The 12,823-nt window shown below is 46.1% G+C and overlaps 1 protein-coding gene across 1 annotated transcript in view; it reads left to right on the plus strand.

Moving 5' to 3' along the window:
* The window catches only part of Col22a1 (collagen type XXII alpha 1 chain), a 248,560-nt gene that overhangs the window by 119,476 nt on the left and 116,261 nt on the right, over window positions 1–12,823 (plus strand). Inside the window, exons 24-27 of the mRNA XM_021183654.2 lie at window positions 6,686–6,739; window positions 7,365–7,418; window positions 9,756–9,809; window positions 11,435–11,488. Coding sequence (XP_021039313.1) covers window positions 6,686–6,739; window positions 7,365–7,418; window positions 9,756–9,809; window positions 11,435–11,488 — 216 coding nt within the window. The remainder of the gene's footprint in view (window positions 1–6,685; window positions 6,740–7,364; window positions 7,419–9,755; window positions 9,810–11,434; window positions 11,489–12,823) is intronic.

A 12,823-nucleotide genomic window follows, 5' to 3' on the forward strand; every position in this document is an offset into this window, starting at 1 on the left:
AGAAGACTGGTACAGGGTTGTGAATTGGGTATTCATTTCTGGGAGCCCCTGAGAAAACTCCTACACAGACTGGCAAAGTTGGAGTTGACTCCGTGGCAGGATGCATAGACCCAAAGGGGATGCCAGAGCGGAGGGAAGCCAGCCACGTTTGTTCAGCTCTTGCAGGTGTCAGACACCACTGTGTTGCTCACACATCCCCTACGTGGATAAATAATGTATAATTATGCTGGCTCCCACAATTCAGGTAACAATTGCTTTGTTCAGAAATTCATGTCACTGGCTCAGTCTTTGATTTTCAGTTATAAAAAAAAGTGCAACCATATATTTAAAAAAATGATTTATTTTAAGTGTGTGTGTGTGTGTGTGTGTGTGTGTGTGTGTAGCAGTGTAGGTCAGAAGAGGGTCTCAGACCTCTTGGGGCTGGGGTTACAGATGATTGTAAGCTGCCTAAGGTGGGTGTTGGGATCCAAACTCAGGATCTTTGGAGGAGCAGCAAGCAATCTTAACCGCTGAGCCATCATCTCTCAGTTTTCAATGTACAAGTTTGTTAATTTTATTTACAAGTATTTGAGCTAGTCTTTGTTACACACAAAACTGGAGTCTGTCTTTTCATTCCTAAATAGCAAACAGGTGTAGAGATTTTCAAATGTTAACATTTCAACTAATGGTAAAATTCTGTTTTCTATTCAGAAAATCTTCAGCAAATCTGGGTAGGATCATAAAACTTCTCCACTGAGTTTGGACTGCATGGTGGATCCGATCTCTGTATACCACGTGTGGTGACACTGCATTCTGTGTTTTAATTATCTACAGCCCCACAGGGTCTCTTAGGAAATGATAGACATTGTCAGTACTGAAAGAAACCTCACATAAACCCAAGTTCAGTCGCCCTGCCCAGGAATTTGCACTTGAATTTGGGAAGAAGGTGGCAGGCTGTCTGTGGCATTGCATGCTTGTTTCTTGCTCCCTTCTGATATCAGTTGCATTATGAACTGCCAGATGAGACAGTCTAGTTTAGCCACGATTGCCAATTTTGTTCAGGTTTTTCAGAAAACAGTAGTAGGCCCTCAGAGTCAAACCCACCCACCCATGCTGTCCTGTAAGACCCCTGAAGCTGGGCCTCCGCTCAAGTTCCGGGATGAGCTAGCCAGGACCCCAATGAGAAAACCACACCTGATGCAAACTGCAAGAGGTTTTATTATCAGCTAGCTGAGGACCAAGTCCCTCCACCCTGTGCAGGGCAGGGGAGTTAGACCCCAAGAGGTAACAGTAGGGGGCTTTTAACAGCTAGCTTGGGAGGAGAGTTGGGAGGAGCTTGGGAGGAGAGTTGGGAGGAGAGTTGGCTACAGCTCCTTTCTGGCGATGGGGGTGGGAAGTGACCTGTAGCTCCCCTCTATCTCTGTGTCCTTGTAGGTCTTCCTACAATTATCGCATCTCTGGCTGTAAGGCACAGAAACAAAAAGGCTTTTTGCTGGCTATAGAGAACAAAGAGCTTCTTTCTGGCTGCATTTTTAGAGATCAGGGAAAACAAACTTGGGGAACGTCCAGGGGCTTTACCTTCTAGGGAGAAACGCTCTAAGTCTGGTCTCACAGTCCTATGCAGCAATCCTCTCACAAGGAGCATAAGGAAAATTGAAGTCTTGTGAGGGCCGGCAGGCCACATTCACATGTTTGTGCCAAGGTGATGTTGCCTGCCACTGGCTGAGCAATCAAGACCCCTGTGTGGGAGAATGCACAACCAGGGGACAGAGCTGGTGTGAGACCTGGGTGGGCTCCTAGGACTGTGCAGAAATTCCCCTCGGTGGGCGGTGGCCATAGATACACCTCGGGGGGAACACAAATTGTGAATACCTTTCCCTCAAAAGTGTCCCAGCTGCACACCGAATTAACTTGACTGCTCTGTTAATTCATGCAGGCAATTTTCATATGTCTTCAAATTCTGTTCAACTTCATAAGCGTACCACAGCTGCAGTTACCGTGGTAGAAATGATTATTTGATATTTCTTTATTAATAGTAATTAGATTAATTGGCTACTTACATATCATCATTGTAACTACTAATTGCATCCGATCGCTGCTTAGTTGCTATATAGGGATTAAATGTTAATTCATTAATAATTAGTGGGCTGATTATTTAATTAATATGGAGAGTAATTACTTTGTTTTCATTAATGGTAATACAAGCAGGCAGGCATTTTGTCAACATTTATATCTATTGGCTAATGTGTTACTTGTTAATAGTCTGATTAATTTGGCTAGATGCTTTCATTAATGATTAAAAGAAAAGATAGGAGTATGCATATTCTCTCTCTCTTTCTCTCTGTACATACACACACACACACACACACACACACACAGAGAGAGAGAGAGAGAGAGAGAGAGAGAGAGAGAGAGAGAGAGAGAGAGGAGAATGATGTATAGCTCCTATGCCATATTTGGTGTGATAAAGGTTATGAAGGTGAAGTCCTTTGAGGTAGCCTGAGGCCATCTAGACTATTATCTCGGCCACTCAGAGCCACAGGCATTTTGTCTTTTTGCTTTGCAGTGGTGTGGAACCGTGCATGTCAGGCAGGGGCCACACCACTGAACCCTATCCTCAGCCTCAAGCCTTAAGTTTTCACATGAATCCCAGCCGGCTCATCGCTTGGGGCAGAGAAGATGAGTTACTTGACAGCAGCATCTTGAGAAGCTGCAGACACTGAAGCGTCCTGCATCTCATTCTCCATCTCCTGTTGGTTCTGTTCCTTCCTTGAGACACTAAAATCTTTATATGTAACAAGGGAAGGACAGTGGAACGTCCTAGTTTTCAAAGGGGTTTCTGTTGGCAGGGACAGTAGGAGAAGTAGGGGGCTTCCTTGTCCCCCCAAAACCCACATTTCACTTAGCTATCCATGGAAAAATGAAAGACAACAAGAGGCTCCATAGAAAGACTAACCAGAGGCAGGACAGGTGTTCATGAGGACCTGCTGCCCTTTGTAAGCATTAGGACCAGTAGAAGACAGCAAAGGTCAGCAGAGCAGGTCCCTAGGGCAGGCTAAAGGCTGCTTTGCATTAACCCCACAACCCCAAACTGGACTTGCAAGATGCTCTGTGTGACTTGGAATGGATGCCGGAGGCTATGTGACACTTCCTGGTAGCAGTCTCCAGACTTTGTAACAGCTGTTTCCATCTGCGGTTGACTCTTCCTCGACGTGGCTGTTGCAGTGGGTAGCTTTAATTCCTGAGGACATCCCTAGTGCTTGTCTACTTACTGCCTCAAACTTTTGTTAACTCCCTACTGTGTGCACAGCAGAACTGGGTGCTAAATGTTCGGAGTCGGAGATATCAAGGACAGTCTAGATTCTCCTCCAGTGGCAGAATGTGTCTCCAAGAAGGCCATGTGACTGGCATCTTTAGCAGGATGGCCAGACTGGTGTTCCGGGTTGGGAGGTACATTGAACTATAGTGTGGTCCATTCCAGCCTGGACCTTCCTCATTTTCAGCTTGGGGTGGAAAAGGCTGCCTCACTTGATCAATGTGGGCTCTAACAAGCTGGTAAAGTGGAGTGACCATCCCTGGCAGGTCTTCCAGGTTTCTACCTTCTTTTTTTGTGTCTCCTATGTACACGGTGCCTCCTCTCTGTTATATTTTACATACTAACAGGGCTAGAGCTAGAGAGAAGGTGGCTGCAGATGGGGTTGGTGGCATTGAATGATCCTGTACTAGAGACATCTGTACCACTGAGCATCCATCACACCAGTCCCTGACCTTAGGCACCTGAGCTTAACCTGCTAGCCAGGAGTCTAAACAGGCAGCTCTGGTCTCTGTGTGTATAACCTCCAATTCAGATGACTCTGATGCAGGTGGACCCTTCAGGATGCATATGCCTTTTTTCCACCTAGAGAAGATAGCTGCATAACCTCTAGCAAGGTCCTTAAACTCTATTGGCCTATTTTCTTCACTCTCAAACACTAAAGTTTCATTTTCACTAGCTGTTCACAGAAGATCATCAACTCTAGACTGCTGTGTGCCAGGGCACCACCACCACCAGCAGGATAAGGAAGTTTACAGAAAGATGGGAGGGTAAATGAGATCAGAGTAGCTGTGGGCTGGCTGGCAGGCCCGATTTCTGAAAGAAGTGTTTTAGAAAGCACTAAACATTCTAGAGCTATCCATATGGCCAGGCATGTAAGGAGGGAAGAAAGGGAAATGTCCCCATGGCCACATGAGTACTATCTGTCTATCTGTGTAGAAAAATCCCTCTGTTAAGCTCCATTGGTGGGTGCTGTGGGACTGGGTGGTGAGTGACAGTGGGTAGCCTGGTATGTGCTTTCATGGGGAAGTTGTTCTGGTGATTTCTGCAGATCCCTCAGTATGAAGAGGTGAACAGGCAGCAGGTGGGTACAGTGCTGAGGATGCTGGACAAGGTGGGCAGCCACCCTTGATGGAACCTTTCTGCAGCCCAGCCCTTGTCCAATAAGGAAGATAGGTTGATCTTTACCCAGGTCCTTTCCCAGCTCACTGTAGCCTCTCCAGTTACCCAGACTTAGGGAAAAACATCTCAAACAGGATAGATACTGCTCCAAAGACACATCAGGTCTAAACGAGCTACGGGGGAACTGAACTCCAGCGGCCACTCAAAGCCCTGTTTTGTAAAGGCTCTTATTTTGTGTATGAACGTTTGACTCACACATGCCACCCAGAGGCAGTACACGGAATATCTCATGATCGCGACCCGTGGGCCATTCTTTGTTTCTTATCGCCCTCCAGTGGTCATCATCTGTTATTGCTTTCTGAATGCAAATGGTCCCTTGAAGTCACCTTTTAGAAGACTTAGGCATTTTTCTGAATATGGCTTCCTGTCTTGGCCTGAGTTAGTTTCTCTTCGAGATGCAGAGGAAACTAGACTGTTTGATTCTTGAGGATCTGAGGGTAAGATAAGAAGAAGACCTTGACCTTGATCACAGAGAAGACTCAAGAACCTGGGTGCCATCTCAGAGGAGAGGGGCAGGTGAAGAAGAGTGGGAGAATGGGAGAGACACATCCAGAGAAGGGCACATCCAGAGGGAGACATGTGCAAGTACGTGCTTTAGTGCCTTCTATTGCTCCTAGAGTTGTGTGGGGTGGGGAAAGTTGTAAATACTTTTGCAAGAATAGGAAACGCCAGGCTGGAAAAGCAAGGATGTACCCACCACCAAAACCAAGAACAGGCGCCCCTGCAGGATGTTCAGCTGCCATGCGCTTGGGTGTTCTCAGATGAAAGGCTCTTGGCAGGACTGTCCTGAACCTGCAAATACTCAGAAGGAGCCCCACTCTCTCCCAGAGCCCCATTATTGCATAGCGACCACCAGCCCATGGCCCAGCATATGTCTCTGCCTTTGGTGGCCTCCACAAGGCATCTGGAAATCTAAGACACATGGCAGACGCATGTCTAGTTATTCCTAAGGTATATTCCTAGCTCTCCACACTGGCACGTCAAGGCCTGCTCTGTCCTCATATGAAACTGTTGGCTATTGTACAAAGCACAGTGACTTCCATTCTTCTGGCCTTTACACAGCTGGTTTCTGCCTGCTGTTGTGTGCCTAGCCTGTTGGTCACTTCTGCCCTCTTCACCGTTCAGGTGCCTCCTCTAAACCCTTTGCTTCAGGCTTCCAGGTCCACAGCTCACTCCCTACTCAGTGTCCGGGTTCCTCTCTATACCTTCCTTCTCTCCCCACTCTCATGATCATGGAAGCATGGGCTATGGCTTCCTCTCATAGTTACTTACCATTTTTCCCTGCCCTGTGTTTGCATGGGAACTGAATATTTGGAGTTTAACACATATGCATACACTCCTGTAGACGCTACCCATAAAATGCACATCCCTACTCCTGGCCAGATTGATCCCAACGGAGTAGGGGAGAAATTTTGATGAACCTAGGAAATCAACTGACTAAGCTCGAGACCCACAGTCTGCTCTTTGATGCTGACACTGGCATCAGCTCTAGAGCGTGATGGGTGGTAACAAAGTGTGCCCTGGGAGAGTCTTGTGAATGGGTGACTACTGTACGCATCTCTGTGTGTGTGTGTGTGTGTACACATGTGTCTGGTCTCCTTAAATGTTCAAAGGATTTAACCATACAGCACGATAGGTGATAAAGCAGGCTCACTCTAGTTTGGTTTCCTGTTTCTGTGATAAAACACCGACCCCAAAACAGCTTGTAGAGTGAGGAAATTGTTCATTTGATCTTTGTGTGATAGTCCATCACTGAGGGCAGCCACTGAGGCAGACTCTGAAGGCAGGAGCTGACGCTGAGATCATAGAGCTGCTGACTGGGTTGCTTTTCTCTGGCTTGCTCAGCTATCTTTCGTATATAGCCCATACCCACCTGGCCAAGGGTGGCATTGCTCACAGTGGGCCAGGCCTCCCACATAAGTCAATAGTCAAGGTAATGCCCCTGCATCTGATAGAGGTAATTCTTCAGCTGAGGCTCCCTCTTCCCTGATGACCCTGGTTTGTACTAAACTGACAAAAACTAGCCAGCACACCAATAGGATATTTATTAGTAATTTTCAACTCTTCCTTTCCATTTGAAATTAGGTGAGGCAGAAGAAGCTAGAGTCTTCCTACACTGCCACTCCGTCTATTCTTTCTCAAACACTGGTTTGTAACATACCAGGTAGTGTCTCTGTGTTACTTTCATAACCACCCACTCTCTCTATACAGGGCCCGCCTGGACCACCTGGTGTTCCAGGGCCCCCTGGACCTGGAGGACCCCCGGTAAGACTGGCTTGACTTTCTCTTGAAGGGGAACTTGGATAGCATTTTCAAGGGAAGGGGTGGCTTTGTCCTGTATCCAGAACAAAGGCACAGACAGGAAGACTGTGGATGCAGAAACCTCCATGCTTCATCACTCTTAAGCTCTTGGGTCTGGCACTTATAAGTGACATATAAATCAGCGTAAACACTTGGTATCTTGTTCTGTCATGGTATGGGGGTGCATCAGGTTGGTCTGCTATCCAAGTATGCATAGATTTTTGTGGTCTGTTCTCACAAAACTATACCAAGGCCAGTGTTTGTTAACAGTCTTCCCTCTCATCCTTTAAAGATTAGCTGGGAAACTGTCCCATAGCAGGTGGTGGTCAGGGTACACCCAGCAGTCTGCAGAGGAAGTATTCGGGCTTGGGTGCACATGGCAGTGGTCTCGGCTGCAGAACAGACATGCAGCAACCTCACCAACTGTAGATCTGGGGCTATTCTGTGTTTTACAGGGGCTGGCAATGAGAGTGGTAGACACCCTGAGGTATTCTCCTTAGAGCCAGAGGCCTGATCCTATGCCAGGGATGGCATCATGACAAGACTCTAATCTCAAATAGACTGACAGTTTTTATACTTCTTCTTTCAGGGTTTACCTGGCGAGCTCGGCTTCCCGGGAAAACCTGGGCCTGCTGGGCACTCGGTGAGTTGTTTCTGCTCTTCTGCTATTTGTCCCTTACTGACCTCCTTTGTCCCATGTCAGGAGTAGCAAGGCATTTGCCCTGGCCCCAGGGCTCTCTCACAGAGCTAGTGATGCCTTATGAATCCCCTTCCTTTACAGCAGATTGTGAGGCTGGTGCAGGCTGGTTCTCTCTTCTCTCCTGCTGTCTCCTGAGACTACCTCTCACTGACCCTGGCCAACCTTGTTCTTGTTTCTAAAGTAACATTCATGAAGTCCTTCCCATTAAAATGTCAGGGATTACCACACCATCTTTATATTTTCTGGCCTTTTTGCCCCACTTATTCATGGAGAAGACCCTGGCATTTCAAGGACTTTCTAGTTTCTTCTAAGCCCTAGGAATCAGCTAGCTTTAATGTCATGAGAAGACTACTCAGCTAAAAGGTGGACGTGTTACCTTGGTACATTGGTGTAAGCCCCTTTACATACACTAATGGAGTATCCTGGGTACAGCCTGCCACCCTGATATCAGGTTCTGATATGATGTCCCATAACCCCAGGGGCTGCTTTACTCAGGGGGTTATTTACAACAAACTCCTGTGGGAACTGCCAGAGGTCAAGGCCAGGGTATGGATGGAGGCTCTGGATGCTGGAGAGCTTGCACCACACAGCAACTCTTCATCCTATTTGGGTCACGGATCACTCTATGAACATAGATAAAAGACTCAGGAGATAGGACCAGAAGTGGATGCCAACCCAGAACTGAAGTTGTGCTGCTCCTCAAAGGGCTTCAACCATAAATCCAGTGCTATAGTCCATGCTCAGGTGCATGAATGTGAACCTGAAGGGGCACCTGGTTAATGCATAGCTCCCAGGAGACATTCTGCAGGCACAGTCACCAATGGCATCATCACCAATGAGTGTGTGGTGGCAGGGCCATACAGCAGCTTAAACTCTCTCATCTCTTCTGATACGGTGTGTTTATTTGAAAGTACGCTCTCACCAATCCGGGTAGGATGACATTCACTTGTACTTCCAGGGCTAGAGAGACTGGGGCAGGAGAGTTGCTGCAAGTTCTACGTTTTCCTGGGCTATGTAGACTCTAATTCAAATAGAACAGAAAACAAAGCGTTCAAATGACCCAGAGCACCATGGAGGGGCTATGGGGACAGCAGTTCTAAATGGCATTATGGTTTTTAATCAAGATGAAGCTGTAGCTCAGCTCTGGCTTTGGACTTTGGTCTTTCCTGGTCCCTGTCATGATTTCACTGAAGCAAGTGGCTCCATCTCCTGTGGCCATAATGATCACCAACCTTCTTCTGTGCAGGGGGAACAAGTTCCAACTCCGGGTGCACAGAGAGATAGGAGTCTTAAATCAGATACAGGAAATTCTCATTCAGAAGAGCAAGCAGCAGCATTAGAAAAAGCTATGGAAAATTTAAGGTAGATATGTAGTACATACTTGTAATTCTAGTATGTAATAGTCTGAAGCAGGAGGATTGCTGTGAGTTCAAGGCTAGGCTGAACTATATAAAGATACATGGTCAACTAGGGCTACATACTAATACCCTTTTATTAAAGACAAAAACTAAAAAGTTGACTTACTCTCATGAAGAGATACCAAGAAATAGCCCCTGAGGTTGTCTGTGAGGGAGCCTGTTTTCTACCTGTTCTAATGAGAGAATGTGGCCCTGTGAAATGGGCGTGACAATACATCTTAGATTTAGTGCAGGGGCTCGCAGTTGTAGCCAGAAGGCTCTTCAGGTCCCCATCCACATCTTTGTGACCTCAGAAGCTACTCCATCCTGGGATTCATTGTCTCTTCATCTGCACCTAGTAGCTGGGATAGAATGTCAATGTTGGGGTGGAGAATACACCTTGAATTAGAAGGCACACTATGAAACTCCTCAGAAATACAAGGCTGGGGTGACAGCCATGATGGAGACCAGAGATTAGCAGCTTTGAAGGACAAGAGGAAGGAAGATTCTGGTTGGAAGGAAGACACATGAAGCCAAGAGATTCAGTAAAGGACTTCAGGATCAGTGTGGATGGTATTGTCTCTGGGGCGTCTTGAGGCCAAGATTAGGAATAGAGCCACGTCTCTCCCCTTCATTCATCTGCATGTATAATAAATGAGCCAGGGCACAGACTAGAAGGGTAGTCACTGTGTAGTCCTATCAAGATGTAAGGAAATCCTGGCTGGCAGAGACAGGTACTTCTTGAAAAGCGAAATAGCTGGAAAGTGGGTGAGACCATGCACCACAGTCTCGCTGTAGAGTCATCTCTTAGTTGGCATTCCCCCTCAGATCTTCCCTAAACATGTCTTTGTTTTCATTTTGTTTCTTTCCTCTCTTGGACCAGGGGACACCTGGAAAGGATGGGCTGAATGGACCACCAGGCCTTCCTGGCTCCAAGGTGGGTAATCACAGGGTGCCATGAGTTTAGGAATCAGAAACTGAAGAGCAAAGATCATTGGGTTCCAAAATTAGTTGGTCACCTGGGCTTTGGACGAAGGCTTAGTGGGAATGGTTGGATTTACTAGGTCAGATGGAGCAGAGTTCTCCCAAAGCCACCCAGGAAGGCTCTGAATGTATAACAGTCAAATGAAGAGATAATCAGTCATGGGAGATTTCAGTTTTAAGTAGTCTCCTGTGAGAACCATTAAAAAGGGTAATGACAGGGAGAGTAGAAGGTTAGATTCTAGGAAGAACAAAACCAAGCCCCCACTTTAAATGCCTCAAGCGAATAAGTAGGCAGTGGACAATCTTTAAATATTTTAAAGAATTCTAAATTTTATTTTATGAGTGTTTTGCCTGCATGTGTGCCTGTGCACCATGTGTGTGCAGTCCCTCAGAGGTCAGAAGAGGCTGTTGTCGGTCGCTGGTCTCTGGGACCTGGAGCTGTGGACTGCCACACAGTTTCTCAGAATCTACTGCAGTCCTCTGCAAAAGCAGCCATGCTCTAAACCACTGAGCCACCTCTCCAGCTCTAGCAATGGACAATTTAAACAAACTTTATTCTTAAATTTTTAAGTGTATATCTGATCAGATATGCCCTTGAAAGGCAGCTATGGAAGAAAACATTTAGTATTTTGGTGAAATTCATTGTTCTTTTCACTCAAGACAGAATCAGATTTTTTTCTATAACAAAATATAGAATGAGTGTAGATATAGACCCATTTATAGTCATTTTATTTGCTTATCCTTATTGGACAGAGTGATGGGTTTCAGAAAGACCTTTTTGTTCAGGTATACCATGGGCTTTGTCTAGGATCAACCCCCCTCTCTCCCCTTTTCTTGTTAGGTACCCCCATCCCTTCCTCCAGCCCTTCTTCATCTACTTCTATTCCGTATACACACCCTTGCTTTTATGTGTCTATAGAAAAAACAAGGAGCCACAAATGAAGGAAAACATATTTTTGTCTTTCTTAATCTGACCTATTTAATTTAATATGATGATCTGAAGTTGCATCTATTTTTTTCGAACAATTGGCATAGTTTTGTTCTTTTTTTATGGCCGAATGAAATTGATGGACATGTATACATATAGTCCCACTCTCTTGCTTCCATTTCATCTGCTGACAAGCACCTAGGCTGATTCCATAATTTAGCTGTTGTGAATGGTGCAGGATTGCTGTAATATGTTGATTTAGAATCCTACAGTTACACTATTTGAGGCCATTTCTGTCAATACTATTTACTCCTTTCTCTGGCTAATCAAGTACTTTGTATTTTCAAATCAAAGGGTTTTCTCACATTGTCCCTGGTACAAACCTCTCAGAAGGAAAGAGATGTCATTTGTTATTCAATCAGTAACAGAACTGGGGAATATCAGATGTCGGAGGGAAGTGAAGGAAATGGCATTTGTATTCAGTCACATGCTTTAAGCAACAGAACTGGGGAAGATGGGGAATAGGAGGATAAGAATTCGGAGCCACCTATACACAAGTGGCCCTGTTCCAGACCTAGCCACAGCCAGCAGTAGGTGTGCTCAACCAAGTGTGACCCCTTTTGTGTTGACTCTGCACTTGCTTCCCACAGGGAGAACCAGGAGACCCTGGCGAAAGCGGCGTGCCCGGAATGCCAGGACCTCGGGTATGACTCTCCCCATTCATATTGCCTCTGTGCCACCAGATAGGGTTGTGTGACTATATGTGCATAGTCTAGGGGTCTCAAAGGAAGCATGAAAATACTTGGAAATGGGCTAGTTAGCAGGGTTGGGCAGATCCATGGGACTCCATCATGATACCCTGGGTCTGATCAGATCACAGCCAAGATCACCTCCTAGGGAATGGTTCTAGGGGATGAAGTGGTCCTGCTAGGGAAACCTACTGCATAGGTGACGTCCCAAGGAAAGCTGAAGACCTGAGCTTATACCACATCCACTGCCTAGTCTGTCTGCCAGGGAGTAAGCAAGGGGATAGAGATATTTCTCATTTCTTCCTCTTACTCTCTCCCAGTATTTTTATCTTTCTTTCCTTAACTTTTCTTCCCATGTTTTCTTGTATCTGGTCCCTTCTTAAATGCAGTGACAGAGAAATCCTGCTGGGATGGTCTGTAAATTTATCACCTACAGGGTTTCCAGCCAATGGAGCAGCATGAAAATTGGGAGGAGAAGCAGGCTATTCATCCTGTGATTGACAGGACACTGCCATGAATGTATACAGTCCAGTGCCTTGTGTCAGTGGCTCTCCCTGCATGCTCATGAGTTCCTCACTGTGGACTTTCCTGATGGGGACAGTGAGCTAAAGGATCCTGCTTCCCCAAGCCATCAATTCAAGATCGTAGTATAGCCAGGGCTCAGTATAGTCAACACAGAAGAGCGCTAGATCCTGGTGTGCATTTACAAATAATGCCAACTTTTAGTTCTGAGGGACTTTGTAGCCAGACTGACTGTGTCAGGAGAATTGCCTCTCCACTTGCTATCTGCTTTGCTCCTGTGCCATCATGTGTGGGTTGTCTAAGAATAGTGCCTGGCTCTCTCTCAGCTCTATAGTGCCTGTTCCTGTCCACAGTCAGGGAACAGTGTGGGTCCTATATAAGGACTTGTGTCATGGAGGAATTTAATAAGTCAGCCCAATTAGAGTATAGGATAGACTGAACTGCACACATTAGCTGGTATTAACAGGGACCGAGGCAGTGGAAGGCTTATCACCTCCTTACCTCATCGGACGGCTAGTGATCAAGCTCAGTATACTCTTCAATAGCTTTCAGAGTTTCCAGCCACACTCAGTTGCTTATTCATCCTCAGCATCTAGGAAAGTATCCATACAACAGATGAGTCTGTGCCAGCTGATTTCAAGGGAAAACTTCAGTGGTGAACAACTTGCAGAGCTCTGTTTAGGGATGTTCTTATGAGATGTGCTGTAAACCTGGGGCTATTGATTGGGGAACTCTAGGATGTCTAGAGAAATCCAGAGTGTACTAACT

Source organism: Mus caroli, unplaced genomic scaffold, assembly GCF_978045245.1.
Source record: "Mus caroli unplaced genomic scaffold, Mus_caroli_1 scaffold_16, whole genome shotgun sequence".
Classification (NCBI taxonomy): domain Eukaryota; kingdom Metazoa; phylum Chordata; class Mammalia; order Rodentia; family Muridae; genus Mus; species Mus caroli.